Raw genomic sequence first — 23,425 nt, 5'->3', positions numbered from 1 at the left:
GATGCAGCACTCCGCAACCCAAGGGCTCATGTTCCCCAGCATGTTACGCTCCATAAAAAGAAAAAAAAAAAAGAAAATAACAGCAGCTCGTCTATGTGCTAGCTTAGGCTTCTTGTATAGGTAGAAAGAACTTTGCCCAGGATCTCCTCGATAGGATTGACCTGTCTTGGAACTGGAATCACGTGCCATCCGGGGTTGCTGTCGTGGGAGCCGAGTAGCCGCTCCGGAGTCCGTCCCCACACCCGTCTTGGCCCGGAGGCTTGGCCCGCCGAGACCCCCGGGCGGGCAGACATCAGGTTCATGGTGGCATTGATACTCGACTGCCCAGGCCCGACGAAGATGTTGTTCTTTGAAATTTTTGAATGATGACAGGAAACAAACGAGCTATCGCCCAATCGGGCATCACAATGCTCCCGTTAGGCGATTCTTTGACGAAGAACCCACTTGGGGGTTGTCGAGATCGAGGAGCTCCAAAGTTCTACACTGAAGACAGGTTGGTCGTCCAGCAGAGCAGCACAACGCACATGAGCCTGGGCACAACAAAGAACCATATCCTTCAGGGTACCATGAGATTAGGTACGCTGTCCAAAACCTTATCAACCGGCTGGAACTTGCCAGCTGTCGCGCGGCAAGTCATCTCAACTGCCACCGAAAGAACCTCAGCTTTGCAGCGTAGGACGAAGCACCGATTTATTGCCGGCCACCACAAATGCCCAGGAATCCAATCGTGGCTTCTTGACAACGCAAACGCAAGCTAGTCACGATGGCCACCTTCTGTCCACCCGTCATGCCCATGGGCTACATGATGATGCCACATGGCATGATGCCGCCCGGCATGATGCCCATGGGGTTCCAGGCCTACCCAGTCCCCGTACCCGAGTTCATGACTAGATCGAAACCGGCTGCGAAAGCTCAAAGCCCGGCCCAAGCTTCGCCGAACGACATGACCAAAGGACCGCTGGTCTTTCGGCTCCTGCCGGTCGTCTTCTCGTTTGTTGTCTTCATCTTGGCTCTGCTGGCCCTGTTCGCAGGCAATAAACCTGGTATCCTCGAGAGCTATGACATTCTTACGGTAGGCCTCGTGGAAGCTCTCGCCTGGCCTGCTGCTAACATGTCTAGGTGAACATCTCATACCTCCCAACCAACCAAAGCCGGCGAGGGTCGCTTCTTTTCCTGGGTAATGAGTGTCACAGTTCGGGGCTTCTGGCCAAATGGTGCGAGGGGATGGATGCAGCGGCCGGGATCGCCAATTCTACATCGGCCGTTCTGAACCACGAGACCCAACAGGCGGTTCCGCATAACCAGACCAAGAAGGCCAACGATGGCGATGCGGACCAAGCCCTTCCGGCAAAGGACCGACGTCTACATCCCGACTTCTACGCTCTTTATCCTCTCGCGGTCTGCGAAGGCATATTCCACAAGGACGGCGCCCGCATGAACACCGAATGCCACCCGCTCTTCTCCACAGGTATTGCCCCCCGAGAGAGCTCGACGGTAGGCGTTCCAACTCACAATGACAAGGCGCAGACACCGGCACCAGCATTCCCGCCCTCCTCATCGACGCTCTTAACCACCACAAGGACGATAACGACAACGACGGCGACGGCAAGTCGACCACGGAGACCGCCAACCCCTTCCCTGGGGCACTCTCCGCCACCCTCGCCGGTCTCAACTCCCTTTGCAAGGCAATCGGGTTCATGCTCTCCATCGCCAGCGGCCTGGCCGGCCTTGCCTTGATCGCCTCAGTCTGCGTTGTGACCGTCAGCAGCAAGACCGAGCCCGGCGGAAGCACTTCCTACACATGTGGCGTGTGGACAAACCTCGTCCTCTCCGGCTTCTCCTTCTTCTTCCTGGTGCTGGCAGGCCTGGTTGGCTCCGCGGGCGGCCAGGTGAACGAGGGGAACGTCAACCATCAAGGCAAGGACGTCGATGTCTCCGCCGTCGCGGGAGCCGCCTGGGTGGCGCTGGAGTGGGCGGCTGTAGCAGCCATGGGGGTCGTGTTGGTGTATTGGGGGATCAGGGCGGTGAAGCTAAGGCAGGCGAAGAAGGCCGAAGCAGCCAAGGCTGCTGCGGAGCAGGAGGCGGAGGAGTTGCACGAGGCACCGTTCCACGCCGTGCCAATGTCAGGCATGCCCAGGATGCGGATGGTTTATGCTTAGCGGAGCAACCCACGGAGGGAGGGGAGGGCTAGGCTCGGGACATTCAGCTGGTCAGCTGGTGGCGGACTGGTCCTTGGACAGAACCTCCACGAGGAGACAATTTCTCGGCTCATGGCAGGGCGGGGGGGGGGGGGGGGGGGGGGGGGGGGGGCAGATCTCCGGGATGCTCAGCGTTGCACGCATATTTCGTGGCCTAGACCTCAAATCATTTGCGATGGCGTTCGCGATACTATCACCTTTATCCAGGCTTGTCGCCAACTGTCTTCATGGGGGACTGTCTCATCTGCTTAAGAACTTGTAGAGCAGCCCACAAGCTTCCATTCCTGGTCACGCAAGGCTGAGCGCAGGGGTGGAGCGGAGGTAACCGCCACCAATCAGATGACGTGGCTTCTAGCCGTTTTGGCAAGGCTGCGATGGAGGGGCAGTCCCAAATTTCGCAACGTCGCGCCAATCGGTCACTTTTGGTGTCTTGTAACGCTCCATTCCGCTCACCAGACAGCTTCGCTGCAGCCAATCCCCACCGCGACGAATACCATCCGAGTTGTATTAAGGAAACCCTGCTTTCGGCCGCCATACGCTCATCATCGTATCCTCCCAGCGCCGTGCGGTACCGTGTTCGCGATGGCGACGGACAACGCGGCGGATGACTCCGCCAAGCTCAAGATCCTCAAAGATGCATTGTACGAGGAGATGCGGCAACACGGGTCCGAAACCCGCCTCTTCACTCAACGAGACCTCCTCGATCTCAACATCGTTCCCAACCAAAATGTCATGCTCCTCGTCCGCGTCGTCCAGGGGCTTTGCGACGACAAGCTCCTGGTCGGCACCACCAACCACCACGCCGGGCTGGCCTGGCGATGGCGCAGCCGCGAGGAAGCGAAAAAGTACACGTCGCTGCCCAACGACGAGACGGTCATGGTGTACTCGATCATTGATGAGGCCGGCGCCGACGGCATCTGGAACCGGACCATCAAGAACAAGCTCAACATGCACGAGGCCGTCGTCAAGAACTGCATCAAGTACCTCGAGAGCAAGGGCTACATCGCGAGCATGAAAAATGTCGAGCACCCAAACAAGAAGATGTACATCAAGGCGACCCTGCGCCCGTCCGAACGTGCCACCGGCGGCCCGTGGTTCACCGAGGGCGAGCTCGACACGGCCTTCATCCAGGAGCTCGAAGGCATCGTCTTTGAATACATCAAGACCAAGAGCGCCTACCGGGGCACCCAGCCCCAGTCCTCCGTTTCTTCTGGGGCCCCCGTTAAGGCCCCAAAGAAAGGCACCATACTCGGCAGCGACCCAGCCTCGCGAGGCGTCAAACGCTCGGCGACCGAGATCTCCACCGACGACGGCACGCCGGCCCCATCGTCCCGGACCGCCGCCGGTAGCGGCGCAAGCAAATCGCGCGCCGTCTACCTCCCCATGCCCGCCGGCTACAAGCACTATCCGACCGTCGCCGAAATCGCAAAGTTCATCCACGACACGGGCATCACCAACAACACGACCCTCAGCCAAGCCGACATCCAACAGCTCGTCGACGTGCTCACCTACGACGGACTGGTCGAGCCCGTTTACTCCAGCGCCTCTGGGAGCAACGGTCGTCGCCGCGTCCGCGGCTACCGCGTCACGCGTGCCATGAAGCAGGACACGGTGCCCTTCCACAAGCGCCAGAAAGAGCGCGAGGCAGGGGTGGGGCTGGACAAGCCGCCCGTGGTGGGTGCCGAGCCGCTGACCAACGGCTTGACAGAAGCGCCGTGTGGGAGGTGCCCCGTGTTTGAGCTGTGCGAGGAAGGAGGGCCCGTGAGTCCGAGCAAGTGCGTGTACTTTCTGGAGTGGCTGGATCTGGAGGACTCCGCGGCAGCGGCTGTGCCGCCAGCAAGAGCTGCAGCGGCGATCAGCGTGGAGCTGCCGCCATGAGAGTGGGTTCATGTATCCTGGGGGACTTCGGATGGTAGAGACGGAATGATATACCCGGTGTGGCAAGGCGTAGCGGAAGGAAGGGCGATGGTAAAACTTGGTGTTATTATAGTCCCATATCATCCTACTGGACTCAATCCACGTCAACATGATGCTTGATGCTTGGGTCATTCGTACAATTGCGCAAGATGTCATGGCGAGTAGGAAGCAGCATCACGATACAGAATAATAGGGCAGCAAGGTGCTTGGATTTGGTTCTTCCTCCGTCGATATCCCACGGACGCTCGGGTTAGCTATCCCCTGCGACACCGTTCCCGACAGTAATCCCCATCTCCGACTGAGACAGTTGATTCCGGGTCCGGACAAGGCGACAGGAATGTGTTGAGCCACTGTCTACTGCTCGATAAGGCCGCAATTAACGATCGTGGCCTTTTTCTTGTACTTGATGCCGCCCGAGCTGCTGCCGGTGGCCTCGAGGCTCTTGACGGTCCACTTGGAATCATCGTCAATGACCTCGCCGAACACGACGTGCCTGCCATCCAGCCACGAGGTCACCACAGTGGTGATGAAGAACTGGGAGCCGTTGCTTGAATGGGGGAAACAATATGTCAGCATGATTCAATCATGGACTGAACATTCCTTTGGGTCCAAAATCTTACGTGTTCGGGCCGGCGTTGGCCATCGACAGGAGGAAAGGCCGGTTGTGCTTTTCCTTGAAGTTCTCATCGGCAAACTTCTCGCCATAGATGGACCTGCCACCAGTGCCCTGAGAGGGTTCAGTATAGGTACCAAGCACACAATGGGCGAGAGTTTACTCACGTTGCCGCGGGTGAAGTCACCACCCTGGAGCATGAACTCAGGGATGATGCGGTGGAAGGTGGAGCCCTTGTACCCAAAGCCGTTCTGGCCAGTGCAGAGCTCCCGGAAGTTCCTGGCGGTGATAGGCACGATGTCGTCGAAGAGCTCCAGGTTAATACGGCCGATCTGCTCTGTAGCCCGAAGTTAGCAACAAAGCTTGGAGGCATACTAATGGAAGCGCAAGCCAAGAAGCCAAGCAGGAGATAACGGATTGCGGAGACTCTCAATGCTTACCCTTAGCGTTGGGGTTGACGATGTTGTAGCTGCTCTTGTCAAGCTCGGGGCCCTCCCACGAGACCTCGAGGAAGCTAGCCATAATGGTCAGCATAGCTCTGAGCAGCGGGAGCAAGCTTGTGGCATGATGGTACGTACACCTTGGAGCGCTGAGCGGCGGACATGTTGGCGGTGGTCACAGAGAAGGCTCTGACGGCGATGCGGATGGATGGCTGTTGGGGAGGCTGGCGAACCGAGTTGAATTGGCCAGAGGGAAGTTTGCGAAGAAGAGAAGAAGGTCGAACGAAAGAAGAGCAATGGCGGGGTAGGAGGGGTCGAAACATTTTCCCTTCTGGGAGTCAAGTGGGTTAGCACCCCACTCAGCCAATCAGGCCCAAACATGTCAGGAAGGGGCGCAGCAAGGGGCGGATTCACGTGATAGGTGAGGGGCAGAGGGGCCGTGGTCCAGTCTCAAGACGGGGTGAGGGGGGGCATTGGAGGGGGCATCAGCTATGCAAAGCTAAACTGTGCAGCTTCGGGACCTGGGATCGGGGTGTCTGACATGGATCGAGGGGTTGCCAAGTTGGCAGCTATCCCGAAAGTAAGGACACCTGGAGAAAAAGAAAAAGTAAACTGCGGAATTGTCACTCATCAGAGCCAGGCTGGCTGTGATGGACCATGTCCACGGCAGAGGGCCGGGCAGATTGGCAACGTGCTCTTCTCAAGAAATCACGGGGTCCTCTTGCATGCGGCTTTGGAACCCCATGTACGCCATAGGCGGGATGAATTTGAAGCAAAGAAGGCATAGGTTTGTGAAGGCGGGACTCGAAGGTTGCCATTGGCGCATTACCATGTCGAGTCTCACCTGCAGATGTGCTTCATAAGAAAACAGGGTACGCCGGGTGTGGTATGAGTGACTTGTGCCGACCGCTCTTGGGCGCTGGAGCAAGGGAGTGATGAAGGCTCTCGGCGTATCCAGCAACCTTGGAGAGACGGCATGAGGCGGCCAGCACGAACTGCCAGCCCAACTGCACCCAAGCGTGCCAGCACGGTCGTGGAGTGTGCGATTGGAACTCATGGAATGTCTCCATGGGGTAAGCAGAGAGAGAACAGAGGCTGAGAGGAAACACTGGCACCTCCAAGCCCCAACGAAGAAGCGATGTGAAGGCCGAGATGGGGAAGCAACGGCAGCTTCAACCAAGGCAAAAGTGGACGAGAAACCACTTACCGAGGATGAGGCCGGGCCCTCAAAACAAAGACGAATATATATCAGACAGAATACAGGACCGAGGTGATGGTGATTGAAGACGGGTTGCCGGGTTGAAAGGTATGTCAAAGAGCTGGGTTGAGCAACCTGCTGAAATTTTGTTTTTACTTTCGGCTCCCCGGCAAGAGCTTTGACCGGGACGGGATGCTGTCATTAAGAAGCACAGGCCACGCGCCCGGGGTCATCCGGCGGTCAGGGTTAGGGGTGCTCTCTTGCCTTGCAATTCTGGCGTCCACACCTGACAGCCAGCTCCCCCCGGCATCCGAACGGCGTCTTGGCATCAAGCGACGACTCGGCGGACCTGCAGATCCGCAAGCTGTCGCCCAAAGCGCGCTGCTGCCCGGGCACTCAACAGCGCTCTCCTCCACCGTTCAACGACCCTTGGAAAACAACACAAAGCAATTCTACAAGCGGGTTTCGCGCCCGCCGTTCCATCACTAACCCTCATCAACCACTGCGTTTTCAGCCTGCGTCGTATCCGGCGATCCACGATGGACTTCGACAGCCTCAAGAAACAGGTGTCTAACTTGACCCTGTACGACATCAAGGCCAGCGTTCGAAAGGTGCAAAATGGTAGGCTCTTTGCGCGCCAGCCAGCATGGCCATTCGAGGGTGCTGATGCGTCTTTGTAGCCGTCATGAACTACACTGAGATGGAGGCCAAGGTGAGCGAACGTCGACATGTTCCGCTTCGGAGTCCCCGGGTTCTGACCCTTCCGCCTGCCAGGTCCGCGAAGCCACCAACAATGAACCGTGGGGAGCATCCTCCACACAGATGCAGGAAATTGCCGACGGCACCTTCAACTAGTATGCTTGGTCTGGCCAGTCGTTGTCCGAGAAGACCCCTCTCCACTGACGGTGCTCTCCCCAGCCAAACCCTCAACGAGATCATGCCCATGATTTACCGACGATTCACCGAGAAGTCGGCCGAGGAATGGCGACAGATCTACAAGGCTCTGCAGCTGCTCGAGTACCTCATCAAGCATGGCTCCGAACGCGTCGTCGACGACGCCCGGTCCCACATTACACTGCTCAAGATGCTGCGTCAGTTCCACTACATTGACCAGAATGGCAAAGACCAGGGCGTCAATGTTCGGCATCGCGCCAAGGAGTTGACCGAGCTGCTTAGCGACGTCGATCGCATCCGCGCCGAGCGCAAGAAGGCGCGTGCGAACAAGGGCAAATTCACCAGCATGCAGGGAGGCGGAGGGTTTGGGAGTTCGAGCCGCTACGGGGGTTTCGGGAGCGACTCGCTCGGCGGCGGAAGCAGTTCGACTTACGGCGGTTATTCCGGTGGCGTGTATGGCGATGGCGGCGGTTTCGGAGGCCAGTCGGACGATCTTTCGTTTCGCGGGACCCAACAACGGGCTGAGAAGTTCGAGGAGTACGACGAGTTTGAAGAGGGGGATCGGCCCTCGGGTTCGGGATCGGCCTCTCGGTCGGCAACGCGCGCCACAACAGAGCGGGCAGCGGGGAAGAAACCCGCGGAGGCGCCCAAGAAGAAGGCAGCTGAGGTGGATCTGTTCTCTTTCGACGACCCTGCCCCTGCCCCTGCCACCACAACTCCAGCTTCGGCCCAGAAATCGACGGGATTGGAGGCGCTCGCCGGCAGCGCAAACGACGACGATGAATTTGACGATTTCCAGTCGGCAACTCCGGCAGCCCAGCCCACGTCCCAGGCCTCTTTCGCCGGCGCTATCCCGCCGCCCATCTCGGCATCGGCATCCAACATCCCCCTGGCTGCCCCTAAGCCTGTGTCGGCGCCTCAGCAGGCGAACCTCAGCGGCATGGTCGCCCTGTCGTCCATCTCCCCTCAGCCAACCCCTACGACCGCCAGCTCGACCGGTAACTTGTCCGCCTTTGCTGCCCCGCTCTCGCCTAGCTCACAGGCTCCCAAGCCGGCCGCCGCCGGTGGGCCCAACTACTTCTCATCGGTGCAGGCCACCGCCGCCACGTCCCAGCAGCCTAAGCCCAGCGGCGCTGCGGCGGGCAAACCCGCGGCGAGCGGCCAGGATGCCTTTGGTGCTCTATGGTCCCAGGCCAGCGTCGGTATCAAGAAGAACACCAGCGCCGGACCGGGCCCGACTATCGGCCAGCTTGCCAAGGAGAAGAGCAGCGCCGGTATCTGGGGTACTCCTGCGTCATCGTCGTCGGCTACAACCGGTGGATCGGCGACCGGTAGCAAGCCTGCCCCGCTGGGGAATGGGTTGGATGACCTGCTTGGTTAAATGAAGCCAAATAATGTGTAAGGTGTCCTTGCCGGTGACCATGTCACACAAGCAGCCAGTGGATGGATGGTACGAGTGGAAGAGAGGAGTTTAGAAATCCTTAGGTCCTGATTTTTTTTTTCTTGCTTTGTTCTGTTCTTGTTTTTCTGGGCGGCTTCAATTTGCAAAATGACAGTTCGTTGATCCATGAAGTGCTAGATAGCCTTGCAGAGGGTATTGAAATATGTGGTCCAGACCACGCGGTGGCCTTTGTACTTGGTGCTGTTTAGCTCACCGTGTGTCCGTCCACAACGGTATCAGCCATTGAATCGTTGTACAATCCAGAACAAGGTGCTATCATTGGCGTCTCGCATTCCCCGCCGCTGAGTTCCCCGTTTTTCTTTTATCCTTTATGTTTCATTTTCTTATTATCCCTTTGCGAGAGTTCCAATATGGCGGTCCCCCTCTTGCTGCCGATCAATCAAGCCCGACCGGGGCCCGAGGCTGGTCCCACTTTTCCGGCCGCGTCCTCCGGGCCCCGATCGGAGAGCACACCGTCCTACTCGAAACGCCCCATCGCCGGTAGATCACTAGATCACTCGGCGATTCTTATGTTCTATCGTGTCCCAACACTGTAATTTCAGGGGCTTTAGGCGGCTGCTGCTTGTCATCTTTTTTTCCCTCGGATCAAACTCTCCCACGGGTATCAGAATGAACCTCAGGAACTTGTGGCGTCGAGGATGAAAAGACTCGGGAATGCTTCAGCTATCCTCCGTCGTGTGCTATGCTTTGTGTAAGTTTCGATGCCACTTGATATGTTGCCACCGCTTTCCCTCTTCTCCCCGTGCCATTCCTCCGCTCCCTGCTGCCTTCGCTGCTTGCCCGAAACATGTCCGCCTCAGACCCTCAACATCCATTTCTCCATGAAACTGCCCCATCAACAGCAGGACTGTGCCAAATCCCCATTGCGTTCCATTGTTCTACTACCGAGAGCCGGCTCTGGACCGTCCATGAAGAACAACCCCGCAACGCGCGACCTGATCTATCTCCGGCCGCGGGGCGTCTATGACTGCGTCTTTATCGCCGCGCGGGTAGGCGAGGGCATTGCCAGTATGGTCATCATCGGAATTCTGGGTCATATGTGCATGCCAGAAAGCTACGGGAGAAGCCGGAGCCGCGGGGATTTCCACGGGATGGGAAAATAAGAAGCACTAACGGAACGGGCAACGGGAAACAGACCTCATACGCACCGCCGTGAGGGACAACCGAGCCATCTCAGTACCGATCGTCGTAGTTTTGACCCTTGTACGTCCGTCTCCTCTCGCGCCGGTGCCCCAATTCCACCATCCGCTGGGCTATTATCATCGCAGGCAGCGCCAAACTAAGATCGCACGCCGTGAACGCGAACCACACAGTCTACCTTCTCCCTCCTCTGGGCTCTCGTCTCTTGCACCAGGTTCGCGCGTCGCTGCATGGCGCACAAGCTCACCTGGATCGCCGACCTCGTCTTCCTTGTTTCCTTTCTCGCGCTTGCCATTCTGCTCGGGCGGCCGCTCGACGGCGTCCAGTGCGCAGCGGCCTCGTCGGACAAGGGGCTCGCTGTCATGCCGGCTCCCAACAAGGACGGTTCCGTCTCCATCCGCGGCGATGATGACACGGACCTCGATCTCGATGTCGATCTCGGCGTCGATGGCGGAAGGAGAAGCGGAGGTGGGGGGTCTCGCGTCGTCGACTTTCCGGCCGGCAACAGCACAGCCTGCACCCTCCTCGTGGCGGCCTGGGGACTGCTGCTCGTGCTCTGTATCCTGTTCCCCCTCAGCGCACTCGCTGCCAAGCTTGTTGAGACGAGCGAGAAAGGGATGCGCGCGGGAAAGGCATCGCTCGACGACGCGTCCTACAGCTCGTACTCGGACCAGGGGTCGACGATGAGCAATGTTTCTGGGGACGCCGTGGGCGAAGGGAGATTTTGGTTCCGGCCAACTCCTCGCGCGGTGCCTGGGCCAGGAGAGCAGAGGATGATGTCTTCCCATGAAGAGCGAGGAGGGTATGCCGTACCCCCTGGCTCTGTGTCCGCTGATGCGAGGTCAAGTGCTTGGGAGGATGAGCTGATCATGAACAGGCCGGTCACCATTGGTCCGGAGACGTGGTATGGGCCGATGAACCAGCCGCCGCCGGTGATGATGGCTGCAGGCTCCTATGAATGACCGTTTTGAGGTGGCTGTCGCTGTGTGGAAGCACACATTGTTGTTTGACGACGGAGGGCAGGCAAAAGGAGCATCAAGGCACAAGCTCTTGAAATGTGCTGTCACGCTATATTAGATGCCTAGGTACTTCATACATTCATGAGAACGCCACAGTTTACGATGCGGCGTTGCTGTCCAAGCCATCAGGTCCAACCCCCCAGTGAGCTACGCAAGCCGACGACTTAGCTCTTGGCCTGGCTGCCCTGGGCGGCGGCGGCCCGGTACGCCCACAATTCCTGAGGCTTCCCGGAGGAGTCGCACGAGGAAAATCTCCAGAACCCCGAATTCCATGCCCCGGCAAGATTAATGAGGCCCCATTTGATGGGAGCCGGCATCGGGGGCCAGTTCGCCCACAAGCCGTCCTCGACGGTGCGATCAAGGTTGAGCAGGAAAAAGGGCACGACGTCCGTGACGCCGGCCTTTGTGACGGTGCTCTTGCCCCACGTCTTGAACGTTGCCGCGGCGGCGTCGTGCTCGGGCGTCCCTTGCTTCGGCGCGTTCGGGTGGTCCGCGAACCTTGAGATGGTGGAGATCTCGCTGTGGAAGTGTTGCTCAAAAGGTTCCTGGAAAGACTTCATGATGCGGACGAGCTCCTCGCCCGAGAAATCGGCGGGGGATTTGAGGCCGGACAGATAGCGTTCGAACTCGGCGAGGCCGGAGAGGAACGACTCTGCAAAACAAGGTGTGTCAGCGACGGTGGGGGGCCCCAACGCGGGAGGGTCTCGAATGCAGGCTCACCATGCTCCTTGTGTGTCTCGTCAAAAATGGTCTTGTCCTGGAGCAGATCCTCAATCTTGGTGAAGAGGTTCGCCTCCTCGTCGTCATGGTGCGACTTGACGAACTTGAACCATGCGAGGCAGTAGCCAACAAAATGGGCTTTGTCTTGCTCGGCGATAAGGGGCGCTTGGTGGTAGATGGAGTTGTAGCCGCGGAGGATGGCGTTGTCTAAGGGGGTGCCGTGTTAGGTGCGGCGCACGGAGCGAGAGCCAGCAGTGGGGAGACGTACGGAGGAGAGCCATGTGCGTTGAGCCCGTTGTGAAGATGTCGGTCTGTGGGACGATGCCTAGTCAGCGCCCATCATGCCTCAACCTGCTGGATCCTGGCGTTCATGGGGACTGGAGACGGTGCTGGTACCTTTTTGGTCTGGAACTGGGGCGTCGTAATCAGCTTCAGCGGGCCATCGGCCCATGGGTTGGACGGGGCGACCGAAGACATCCTGGACGGCGCACGGCTGAGAAAATACGCAATGAGTATGAGCGGTATCGACAAGAGCAATCTTGTCCGCAAGGCTTCCATTGCGGCACCGAGGAGCTGGGGGCAGACGAGACGTTGGGGGAGTGTTTCGAGGTAGCACTCCCGTTCCTATCGAACGATGGCGCGCTGGCTACCTGACTCTAACGGGCCTGTGCCTGCGAAGCTCTGGGACCCCCGGTGGGGTAGGCTGAATAATAGGTAATCCCCCCCGTTGATTGGTTCCGGGACTTACACAGCAGCATGCCTCGACGCGACGGTTGGGCCATCGCGGACTTTGTCGTTTCTCGGTGCACAAGAGCTTCATGTTGCTTGCAATTCCACGGATGTTGTCCATGTAGACGCCGGTCCCATCCCCGTGGAGATCTCGGCCACTTCTTGTTCTTTGAGGAGCTTTGGGGCCTTGATCGGGTCAGATAACTACCTGAGATGGGTGGTTTGCAGAGTGGGGCCGGCAAGCGGCGGCCGTCGGCCCATCCAAGACCGGCGTCCTTCCTGGCCGGGATAATTATATCATCCACGCACTGGAGCTCGGCCTGTCAACCGCCCGAGCTGCCAAGCAACCGCTCCTTTTCCCCCCCTGAGTCGCCGCCCGCGCTGTGAAAACGGCCTACAACCGCCTGACGGACCTTGGCCGGCTTAATCCCCGCAGGTCTGCCTCCCTACGCATCCCAACCAAGACACCGAGCGTAAATCTCCGACCCGGCCCGGCCCGGAGTCGGGATCCTCGAGGGACACTGAGCGGATAACCCTTCACTTGCACCCGCTTGCACTCCGCTTCCTGAGCAACGCAAGCACGCAGGACCCAAAGAGCAACCATGGCCGACACGCCGTCGAAGCCCCGGATACGCATCCGCGAAGCCACCCAGGCCGATGTCGACGCCATCTCCGCCATCCACTTTGACGCCTTTGGGGACAGCGTCATGGACCAGCTCATGTATCCCGGCGGTCCCTCGGCTGATGTGACGCGGAAATTCGCCGATCGCATATTCCGGCGCCCTGCGGCCGAGGGAGCCGATCCTTCAAAGAACCAGACCTTCGTCTGCGTTGCTGAGCTGCTGTCGGATGCCGATCCTGCCGGCAACGATGGCGAGGTTGTCGCATTCGCCAAGTGGAGGTTGCAGACCGCGCCGCTCCCCGAGGAGGAGTGGCAAAAGGACCAAGTCGAATGCACCACCGAGACGTTTGGCGAGGGTTGCAACATAGCCGTCATCGACGCCTTCATCGGTGAGATGTTGCGCTTGTCACAGCGTCTTGCCAAGGGGGAAGCTGCCCTGTGTAAGTCATGCCCCAACCGGGCACCACCCGCCTGCAACAATCTCCGCTCATGGCTGCTCACCGGGTTCCAGATCTTGGCCTGCTCGCCTGCTCCCCGTCCCGCCAGCGTCTCGGAGCTGGATCTGCTTTGATGAAGTGGGGGGTTGAGCTGGCCGATCGCCTCGGCCTGCCTGCGTGGGTCGAGGCCTCTCCCATCGGCTACAAGCTCTACAGGAAGTTCGGTTATCAAGATGTCGACACGCTGGATCTCAACGTCACGGAGAGATGGGGTGTGACCAACACCGACGGGAGCAACTGGGGCGCCAACTGTGCGGTCAAGCTGAAGGGACCCGCCCCCGAGGGCGTGTTCCGCACCATCATCATGCGGAGGCCACCCAAGGCGACTCCTGCCTAGGTAATCCCCTCCATCTTGGTAACTCTCGTGCGCATCATGGTGGAAACGCTTTGTTCCGTCGAACATGCGTGAGCTGTCGAGTATCAATTAGACGACATGATCATTCTTGCGCCGCCCTCGCCCCCTGCGGTCTCGAGTCCCCCACCTCTCGTGCCATTTATGTTCCAGGTGACGTGGTGCCCTGCCGATATGGACGGACTCAGCGTTCTTTCCAACGTTACCGTCTTCACCTCCCGCGGCGCTCAGAAGTTTACGGCCTTGTACACGCGACTCTATGCGTCGAACCGCGATGCTCCCAAACAAAGAACTCCTTTCCGTCAATGGAGAGCGCTCGATCATCCAGACCCTGTTAAAATACGTGGAGCCTTGAGCTTACAACGAATCTCTCGAAGACCATGAAGATGAAGTATATGATGAGCCACGCAAGTGGCACGGATGGCTCCCCGCTGCAGATCCCACCGGCTCTCACGAGATATCTGGTGATCTCTACGAGCTCGAACCCCGCAGGGGATTCGCTCTCCTGGTGCCTCCACTGGGACCATGTTGGAATCAGCCAGGATACGAAAGAGATCTACCTCAGCTTGCGGACTACTTCCCGGAGGCTCTTGCGCAGCCATGGGAATGCCACGGCAACAAGGTATTTACGGCCATGACTGGGTCTTTTCGCGTGTTTACGCCGAGGAAAATCCAGCCGCCGGGGATCCCGCACGCGGCGCTGCAAGTGCGATTTTGCAAGCGGACGAGCATCAAATCCTACTCCCTAGTGATGAATTTGTCGAAACAAGGGATGCTAATGAAAAAGATTGGTTCAGTTTTGCGGAGCCTGTCGGACTTGCACGCTCAGCTTATGCTAGGCGATTTGCGATATCCTGCTACCTATTCCTGCTGGGGACTCACCGACAACATGGTACAATTGAATATGCCGCTGGTCACTTGGATATGTCGAGCATGATCATGCTGCTTATAGTTCATCGCCAACCCTTATGTACATCGGCCAATACTTCAGTCGTGGCGGCTGTCGAGTTTGAACGCCGTGAGCAATCCATGACCTGCGCGCAGACCGTTGTAAGAGCTTGGCACGCCGAGTCGGGGCCCGATGCTTTGGGGATTCCAGTGCCTCTGTGGTCAAAGCTCTCTCTCTCAACGCTGCGGAGGAGGTAACGTTATGCCGCCTGCGTTACCACCCAAGGTGCCACTGCTTGCCGCATGCCGGGAGGGGGGGAAATATCCCGGGCTTGGTGTCAGGAAGGCTCCGATCGAGAACGGCCCGAGAGACTTCACAGCCGTTCTTGACAGGCCAAGACGGCCAGGGAATGGGATCTCGAGCGGGCCCCCTAAGCAACCGCGGCTGGGGCGGCGGCCAAGCTCGCTCCCGGCCGGTTTGACGGAGGATCGCTGCATCTCCGGGAGACCTGCTCACGGGGCATGGCTCGGTCTCCAGCCACGGGCGACCCGTGACGGGACGGTCAGACACCGGAGCATTGTTGAGAGGCCTGAGGGCCACGACCGGCGAATCAAATAACATTGCCAATTATGCGTCCGGCCCGGTCCGCATGACAAGCGCGCAACGGTCGCCCAGAGACTGCCCAAAGAGGGAAGATCTTGGCGGCGGTTGGGCCCGGAGCCCCTGAATGGCTTCTCCGCATTCCCCGCTGGCGCATTAGTTTCGGGACCACGGCTAATAACTACAGCACACCCAAGCCCACTAGGGCGGAATGAGTTGCGGCTCTTGAAGCTCCGAGAATGCCACCTTGCCTCCAAGATCCCGCGGTGTCGGCCACTTAACATCGGCTTGTCGTCTCGACATCGCGGGCAGCAGAACAGCTATCTCCGAATATCGTTGGAGTTGTCGGCATTCAAGAATTCACCGCCCGAGACCTCGCCGTCGTCAACTCGCGCCGGGACAACGTTGCGCCATCCAGCACAAACGCACCTCCGTTCCAGAGAATGGCTGTGGCTGTCTCCGCGCCCGGCTTGCCCGTGACCGCGGACAAGGCGGCGGCGGATGCCCCCCTCACCACCAAAGGGCTCAAGCCCAAGAGGTTCACCAAGGAGGAGCTCTTGCAGACACACCAGACCTACCTCAAGACCCAAGATGACTCGCCCAATGCGCCGCGGCCAGTGAAGCAGCCGATCCTCTCCGAGGCGTACCCCGCATCGACCAAGTCGATCCGGGATCTCGAGATCGTATGTCATCGAACCGCCCCCTCACCATGCAGAGGAGGCCACGGTTGCTCATGAAAGCTCGCAGATCCCTCTCAGCGAGCTCCATCCCGAGACGCACCACCGCGGCAAGGGAATCATCGTCAAGGCTGTCAGCCCTCCCTTCGTGGGCGCCGGTGCCGTCAGCGTGGTGGAGGATGAGTTCGGCAATGCCGACAAGCTCGCCATCTACAACCAGCCCGACTCCTCCATCTTGTCGGGCGTGCCCGAGGGCTGCGTTATCGCCGTCAAGGAGCCGTACTACAAGAACAACGGCGCCGAGCGCGACTTTATCATTTGCGTTGACCACCCCTCCGATGTCATCCTTCTCCGCTTCACGGATCCCATCATCCCGGAGCCGCTGCGGCTGGGTCCCCTGCTCAAAACGGCCGAGGACTGGAAGAAGGCCGGCGACCACGCGTTTATCGAAAAGGACTTTCCCACGGCCGTGTTCTGGTGAGCGCTGGGAACCGATTGCGGTGAAGAGCATCTCGGCTGACCCTTCCCAGCTACACGGAAGCCATCGAGGCATCGGAAGATGACGCTTTCAAGGCGCCCATCTTCACCAAGCGGGCCGGCGTCAACTTGATCCTGGGCCGGTACGACGCCGCCAAGTCCGACGCTCTCGCCTCCCGCACCGGCGGCCCTCAGGACTGGAAGGCCTACTACAACGCCGGCCGCGCGGCCTACGGCCTCTGCAGCTACGCCGAGAGCAACACCCTGCTCAGCAAAGCTCTCGAGCTCAACCCCAGCCACGACGGCATCCAAAAAGAGCATGCCCGCTGCGCCGCCCGCCTCCGCGAGGAAGAGACCGGCTCCTACGACTTCCCCGAGATGCTCGCCTCGCTGGCGCCCAACCACGTCCACCTCGACCGCGGCAGCTTCCTGAGCAACACCCGCGTCGGCCCGTCCGAGCACCACGGCCGCGGCCTGTTCGCCACGCGCGACATCAAGGCCGGCGAGATCGTCTTTGTCGAAAAGGCCACCCTCATGCCCAACCAGTACGACCCGTCGCGGGCGTCGGCGGCGCTGTACGCCCTCATGGTGCGCCAGCTGTGCGAGAACCCGTCGCTGAACAGCCAGGTCCTGGGCATGCACCACGGCACGTACGAGCGCAGCGGGCTGGAGGGCACCGTTGTCGACGGCGTGCCCGTCGTGGACGTCTTCCTCCTCGAGGCGATCCGCACGACCAACTGCTTCAGCGCGCCGCGGTCGACGGTGGCGGACACGCGGGCCACGCGCGTCGAGGGCCGCATGGCCAAGGGGCTGTGGGTGCACGCCGCCGCCATGAACCACAGCTGCGTCCCCAACACGATGCGGTCGTTCGTCGGCGACGTGCTCATCAGCCGCGCGACGCGCGACATCAAGGCCGGCGACGAGCTGTTCCACCAGTACGTGCCGGTCAAGTCGCTGCCGGACGTGCGCGCGCAGCAGCAGCGGGAGGGCTGGGGCTTTGCGTGCGACTGCGACCTGTGCACCACCGAAAAGCGCTGCTCCGAGGGCGGCCTGGCCCGGCGCAAGGAGCTGCTCGCCGCGGTCGAGAAGCTGTGCAACAAGAAGCTGCCGGGGCGGGAGCTGATCCCAGACGCCTCGATCCGCGCCGTCGACAAGCTGACGAAGCAGCTCGAGGAGGCGCACGAGGCGAGCATCTACGTCGAGGGCGTCCCTCGGCTGACGCTCATCTACCCCTGCAACTGGCTCGTCGGGGCGCATCGCGGGCGCAAGAACCACGCCAAGGTGGTCAAGTATGCGCTGAAGGTGTTGAGGAACTTTGGCTTCCGCGTGCCCGACGAGAGCGAAGTCTGGGATCCCCGCGACTTGTACTCGCAGTCGGGCAACACCGCGTTGATGTCGCTCCACGTTGTCAAGGCGTTGCGGAGGCTGGGCGAGGCGTACGAGGCCCTGGGACACAAGGAGATGGCGGAGCGCAGCCTCGAAGCGGCCGAGCTCGGGTACACGATGGTAACAGGGTTCAAAAATGAACTGGCCGTGATGGATAGGTAGCAGGGACGGTAGAAGATGTACTGTAATGACTTAACGGGGCTTTTCTTCGGCGTTGGCATGTTTGCTTCAATGTTCACGTCTTTTATGATGATTGATGGCTCTCACTCGGCTGGTCGAGAGAGGAAACGACGGTAGCCTTGTCGTCCCTTTCTGCAAAGCGTTGTGCCTCATTTTCACAAGCGTGTGTAGTTATATCTTCAAGAAGCAATTCTTCATTGTGAGCCAACCGCTGTTTTGATACTGGTAGCCAAAACGCGCGCGGGGACCGTCTTCATCCCCATGACACTGGCCCCTGAAGGGCTTTCTACGACTGATATCATGGTCAGTCATCATCCAGGGTGCTCATTTTTGCTCCCCGGGATACGGCAAACAGCCTGATGACGGTCTTTGGTCGTGTCACATTGAAGCTGGATGCGCCCTTACCCCTATTCCAGACAAAGAAAGCCCAACGCCGATGACGAGAAATCCAAAGGTTGCCCAGGATACTTCTAATTCGACCCAGTGAACCCTATCGACCATCGAGGTCATGATTGAGGACGGAAGATACGAGGGGCTTACAGTCTGAGAAGCGCCTTTAAGTTCTAAAACATCAATCCTGTCAGGTCTTACATGCTACCAAGTCATCATGCTGGAATCTATTCATGCCTCGAGGCTGAGATTCGCCATTGTATCGGAGGTGTCTCCCATGGTGACTAGGGCCAGTTGTGTCTTCATTTCTTGCAGCTTCATGATGTCCTGCACGTCCGATTAGCACCTCAAAAAAACGATAGGGATGAGAGACCTGGATGATAGATCCCAGGGCCAGCCTGAACCAGGGGATCAAGGTCTCTAAACCCACCTGCTCAATGGTGTTTTCGGTGATGTATCGGAAGATATGGACTTCTCTTCGCTGCCCGATGCGCAGCACGCGGGCTTCTGCCTGGCGCTCGACGGCCGGGTTCCAGTGAGGCTCGACCAGATGGACATAGTTCGCCGCGGCCAGGTTGAGACTGATTGCCGGTTGTTATTGACGGTTGGCAAACGGGGTGGTTAGTGCCTCGGAGGTCACAACTTACCCTACTGCGCCCGTTTCTATCGACATGAGAAGCACATGCAGTGATGGGGATTGCCTGAACTCTTCAAGCCACCGAGGCCTCGCGCTATCCGGTGTGCGCCCATCAACCTGCCGATACTGGATGCTATTTTCGCTGAGAAGCCGCTTTAAGGCATCGAGAGTTGAGGTCCAGGAAGAGAATACAATGCTGCCAATGTTTATGATCAGCGCGTTTTGAGCTTGAAAAGGCCGAGCACCCGGTGCTTACTGCTTCGCGTCCAAGTGGCTGCTGATATTGTTCACGACTGCTAAGAGTTTCGTGGAGACAAAGGATTGCGGGGCTGGTGATCCTGTAGGGATCAGAGCTGTGCAACTGGAAGATTGTTGATCAGGCCCCTGAATAAAGTTCACTGCTTCATTCTGTGGAGGTAAGGGGTGGACGATCGAGTCGTTGGCTGGTTCCGCAGGTTGGGCGTATAAGCTGCCATCGAGGAAAATCTTAGTTAGCTACCTAAGCCGGAAAGTAACATGCGGTGCTCTCTCGCTGAGCTAGGGTGCCTACCTGGAAAGATCACACCATCGATGCTCTGTACCGAGATTGCACAGCATGCGTAGACGCATGAAGGTCTCCACGATCTGGGCGCCGTCAATTCGCCCTTTACTACTGACCAACATGTCAACCTCGCGTCGAGCCTGGCTCAAGACACGATCGTAGTTGTCCCGTTCATTCTTTGAGAGGCGAATGGGCACGACATGGTCGTGCCTGGCTGGAATCTTGTGATGATTTGCCGTCCGTCGTAGGCAATAGCGCTTCAAGTAAGCTCGTAGTGGTACGGCAAAGGCATCTCCATCTTCCGACAGCGGCCGCAGGATCAGTTTCTTGAACTGCTCTTTCGTCTCGATCGAGGGTAACTGCAGGAAGCCTACGAGGGAAGACAAGTCTCCCATCGTATTCTGGATTGGGGTTCCCGTAATGCACCACCGTCGAGTTGTCGATACTTTTGATACTGCACGATATTGCTGGCTCTTCGCGTTGCGGATGTAATGGGCTGACGATCTTTGTCAGAGGGCAAAAACGCATGTCCCCAGGGATCAAGAGAAAATGTTTGAACGCTCATTCACTCCTGCGGATCACTTACCTTCGTCAAGAACCACCCGATGCCAGTCAAGCTGGTAGAGAATGCCAGTTCGTCTCTCGTCCATGGCCAGGGTTGCATATGTCGTCAGGACTACATCATACGACATGAGTGACTGTGCACTGCATGGCCTACTATTCCCATGGAACTTGAAGGCCTTCAGCGCACCGTCAACAAAATGCCTGCCATGAGCTCTGTTAGATTGACCATCACGCTGAAGAAGACGGGGTCGCGAGGGACAACCAGAACTTACTGTCGGATCTGGGCCAGCCAGCCTTCCATCAGCTCTACGTTGCCCTATTCTTAGCGCAAGCCCTCCTCAGCCAAGGCTGGAATCCGCGTCAATAAAGGTGAGTGTACATACGAACAGATGGCACTACCACAAGTGTTCCGTGCGTCCAGGTTTCGTGGTCTCCGTGGTCAAAGCGTGCCCGCTGGAGAGCGGAATCCCTGGTCAACGCAATAGCCACCAGAACAGTGAGGGTCTTTCCCAGACCCATCGTATCGGCAATGATTCCGCCGCATCGGCCATTCGACAGTTCCGCGTTTCTAGTAGGCCTTGATCAGTCTTGAGACAACGGGGCAAGCTGCTATTATTCGAGATCCAAACATACCTCTCGGGTACTTGATAGGTCTCGCTTCCCGTCCCCTGATTCAACACCTCTTCTTCTCTGGACAAGATGAAAAGAATCCCATCTTTCTGGTGCCTGAAGCGCAATTCTTAGTTCCAACATGTGCGGAGTAAGTTGGAAAAACAAAAACGGCCTACTCTTGCAGTGGGGTGATCAAACCCTCACAGGGCGGTACCTTGTAGCGTTCGTTACAAGATACCTCGCTCAGATCCTCCATCATCTTGCTGAATGTATCCGCTGGTTGTGTTATCAAGGTCATTGAACTCTTCCCAGAGGTGCCGACAAGGTGATCCATGCCAGATCTATCGCTTCTGGAGCGAAAATATTGCGGGTTTTCGTATCTGATACCTTGAGGCACTGTCATGGGATGCTGTAGGTAGCCATCGACATGGCCCAGCCTCGTAGCCAACTCGTTCGATAGAAATGCCGGCCCCAGAATGTTGATGCTTAGACGAAAGATTTTAGTCCTGGCTGTTGCCTTCTTGGGCCTCTTGAGAGCCTGAGCACACTCAACCACGGCCTCTAGGCGAACAGCTTCCAAGTTAGCCACGGCGGTCAGCATGCGTGTGGTACTGTTGTCCAGCACGCCAAACTGAGGCCTGTTGGTCGAATCAAGTACAAAGCATTCGTTGTGCTTTCTAACGTGAAAGGTAGCAAATCTTTCGGTGCTGACACGCATCGAGGAAGGAAAATCGGCGTCAGAGAGCAGCGATGCCATAACTTCGTGAAACTGGGCCAAGACTTCTGTTAGCAAGCTTCCTGTCGGACCGGGCCCAGGGGTCTGTAACACGTACGGCGCCATAACAGATGATATCTTGCGTTTGGGGTATACCGGCATTTGCAGGAGTAGCGGCTGGCTTGTCTCCTTCGGCAGCCCGAGTGACTTGCTTTCCCCACCGGTCTCTCGCATCTTCATCTTCATCCCAAGACTCTGGACGAGGGCGCTTCAAGTTCTTTTCTGCAGCCATTGTGGTCTTTTTCGATTGTCAGTCTTGAGTTGGTGCTCTCAGGAGGAAAGAAATCGGGCGACCAAATGTACCTGGTACCTAGGTGGCTGATCGAACGAGCCTGACTTCCATAGGGTAGGCGAAGTGCTCACCGCCCCCTGTGGCTGTGTTTGCTACGTTGAAGTTGGAGCTTCTTGGCAGCAGGTATACTACTAAACGTTAATTGGCACACTTCCTTACTATGTAAATGACCTTCGCCCACACCAGCACAGCCCCCCCTTGCGTCTTTGGTGTTATCTGCAGCCGGCGCCCTCACAGCGTTTTTTCTGTCGAATCAACGGAGAATCTTGGAGAGAAGTGATTTGTTGGCCATTCACTTGCACGACACTTGGCGTTTCTTGGGGGCAAATTCCTCGAGAAAATCCCGAGCCGGTCGTGCAACATATGCACAAACCACGGACGCCTGAGTCTGCCTGAACGTTTAGCTACTGCGTAAGAATGGGATCAAGATTTGAACGGCCAGCCCTGCCTAATGCTTGGGTAGGTTGCTTTGATAACGCGTCTCTTCAAATTATCATATCACCACATCTCCGCCCAGGAACTGCCTGTCTGGATCCCAGAGGAGATCCCCCGGTATTGTCTCGTTATTAAGCACGGTACCCATGGAACCCAACGTGGCGATTCTGGAGAAGCCAAGGAATGAGCGGACTCTCACCCTCTTTGAACGAGCCCAAGTGAGGTTGTGCAACAATGACCCCAACCTGCGCCGCAAGTTCGCTTCTTGTACCCTCGAGGACCTTGAGGCCACCATTGAGGACATCCAGAGGATGCAGGGCCCGACGGGAAAGCTGCGCTATCTTGGTCGCGTCGGCGCTTTCATCGAAGCTATGGAACAACTGGGGAGGGTCGTGGAAGTGTTTCTGAACACAAACGAGGTGCTGTGCTTTGTTTGGGTAAATACAGCACCATCCTGCGTAGCTGAGCTACCTTATCGTTTCCTATACCGGTTGACTGCCGGGTGGGCGTATGGATTAACCCGCTGACGCACTTCACAGGGCCCTCTCAAGTTCATGCTGGGGGTGAGTGACCCAATCCTTGAACCTTCGCCCTTGCTCGTGACGCTGATCACTGCTCTTTAGATTGCACGAACGCACGTGGACTCCCTCGACATGTTGATCAAAGTGTACGCTCAACTCGGGGATTCTATCCCTGGCCTACGCCAATACGAGAGCAAGTTCAGGAACTACCCAGATCTTGCAAAAGTCGTGGAAGACTACTACTTCGATGTGCTTCTCTTCCACCGCCATGCACTTGATGTCTTCACCAGGCCGAGTAATCATTTCTACACACCGCCCCCCCTAAACACTTTCTAGATCACGTGGACTTCTAACAGATATTAGGGTGGAAGGAGGTTTTCCATTCCACATGGAAAACGTTCAAATCCAAGTTTGATCCGATATTTGAGAGCCTCAGACGTCGGCGAGAGATTCTAGAAGCGACAAAGTTGAATGTAGTCTTCAACTTGGTCCATAACATGCAGGAAGAGATGGACCGAGTGCGCCAGGAGAACGACCAGAAGGCCGCCCAAGAGGAAACTAACAGGCACAAGACGCGGCTCAGGGAAATCAAGGAAAAGCTCCAACCGCCAGATTACCAGTCCTGCCAACAGTACTGGACCAACAAAC

At 57.9% G+C, this 23,425-nt stretch overlaps 7 protein-coding genes across 7 annotated transcripts; 4 read left to right on the top strand and 3 right to left on the bottom strand.

The window, feature by feature from the left end:
* Positions 1–763: 763 nt before the first annotated feature.
* On the top strand, positions 764–2,159 carry VTJ83DRAFT_727 (uncharacterized protein; the record flags this gene model as incomplete). The annotated part of the gene is made up of 3 exons (XM_071014073.1): positions 764–1,072; positions 1,120–1,468; positions 1,522–2,159. 3 exons carry the CDS (start codon positions 764–766, stop codon positions 2,157–2,159), a joined length of 1,296 nt encoding a protein of 431 aa, XP_070870080.1.
* Positions 2,160–2,780: 621 nt separating this feature from the next.
* Positions 2,781–4,076, top strand: VTJ83DRAFT_726 (uncharacterized protein; the record flags this gene model as incomplete). Its single annotated transcript, XM_071014062.1, has 1 exon — positions 2,781–4,076. One exon carries the CDS (start codon positions 2,781–2,783, stop codon positions 4,074–4,076), a length of 1,296 nt encoding a protein of 431 aa, XP_070870079.1.
* Positions 4,077–4,469: 393 nt separating this feature from the next.
* On the bottom strand, positions 4,470–5,491 carry VTJ83DRAFT_725 (uncharacterized protein; the record flags this gene model as incomplete). The annotated part of the gene is made up of 5 exons (XM_071014051.1): positions 4,470–4,662; positions 4,736–4,842; positions 4,896–5,065; positions 5,169–5,242; positions 5,307–5,491. 5 exons carry the CDS (start codon positions 5,489–5,491, stop codon positions 4,470–4,472), a joined length of 729 nt encoding a protein of 242 aa, XP_070870078.1.
* A 1,414-nt stretch (positions 5,492–6,905) lies between these two features.
* Positions 6,906–8,641, top strand: VTJ83DRAFT_724 (uncharacterized protein; the record flags this gene model as incomplete). The annotated part of the gene is made up of 4 exons (XM_071014040.1): positions 6,906–6,987; positions 7,047–7,078; positions 7,141–7,220; positions 7,285–8,641. The coding sequence occupies 4 exons, from the start codon at positions 6,906–6,908 to the stop codon at positions 8,639–8,641; spliced, it is 1,551 nt and encodes a 516-aa protein (XP_070870077.1).
* A 2,404-nt stretch (positions 8,642–11,045) lies between these two features.
* VTJ83DRAFT_723 (uncharacterized protein) lies at positions 11,046–12,159 on the bottom strand (the record flags this gene model as incomplete). The annotated part of the gene is made up of 4 exons (XM_071014029.1): positions 11,046–11,533; positions 11,602–11,808; positions 11,870–11,912; positions 11,998–12,159. 4 exons carry the CDS (start codon positions 12,157–12,159, stop codon positions 11,046–11,048), a joined length of 900 nt encoding a protein of 299 aa, XP_070870076.1.
* A 3,574-nt stretch (positions 12,160–15,733) lies between these two features.
* VTJ83DRAFT_722 (uncharacterized protein) lies at positions 15,734–17,992 on the top strand (the record flags this gene model as incomplete). The annotated part of the gene is made up of 3 exons (XM_071014018.1): positions 15,734–15,973; positions 16,038–16,444; positions 16,498–17,992. The coding sequence occupies 3 exons, from the start codon at positions 15,734–15,736 to the stop codon at positions 17,990–17,992; spliced, it is 2,142 nt and encodes a 713-aa protein (XP_070870075.1).
* A 598-nt stretch (positions 17,993–18,590) lies between these two features.
* On the bottom strand, positions 18,591–21,761 carry VTJ83DRAFT_721 (uncharacterized protein; the record flags this gene model as incomplete). The annotated part of the gene is made up of 9 exons (XM_071014007.1): positions 18,591–18,981; positions 19,048–19,233; positions 19,294–19,506; positions 19,588–20,074; positions 20,165–20,353; positions 20,526–20,710; positions 20,776–20,868; positions 20,931–21,523; positions 21,588–21,761. The coding sequence occupies 9 exons, from the start codon at positions 21,759–21,761 to the stop codon at positions 18,591–18,593; spliced, it is 2,511 nt and encodes an 836-aa protein (XP_070870074.1).
* Between the last annotated feature and the right edge of the window lie 1,664 nt (positions 21,762–23,425).

The sequence above is a fragment of the Remersonia thermophila genome, chromosome 1, assembly GCF_042764415.1.
Source record: "Remersonia thermophila strain ATCC 22073 chromosome 1, whole genome shotgun sequence".
NCBI lineage: Eukaryota > Fungi > Ascomycota > Sordariomycetes > Sordariales > Chaetomiaceae > Remersonia > Remersonia thermophila.
This window is presented reverse-complemented; position numbering and strand designations above follow the sequence as displayed.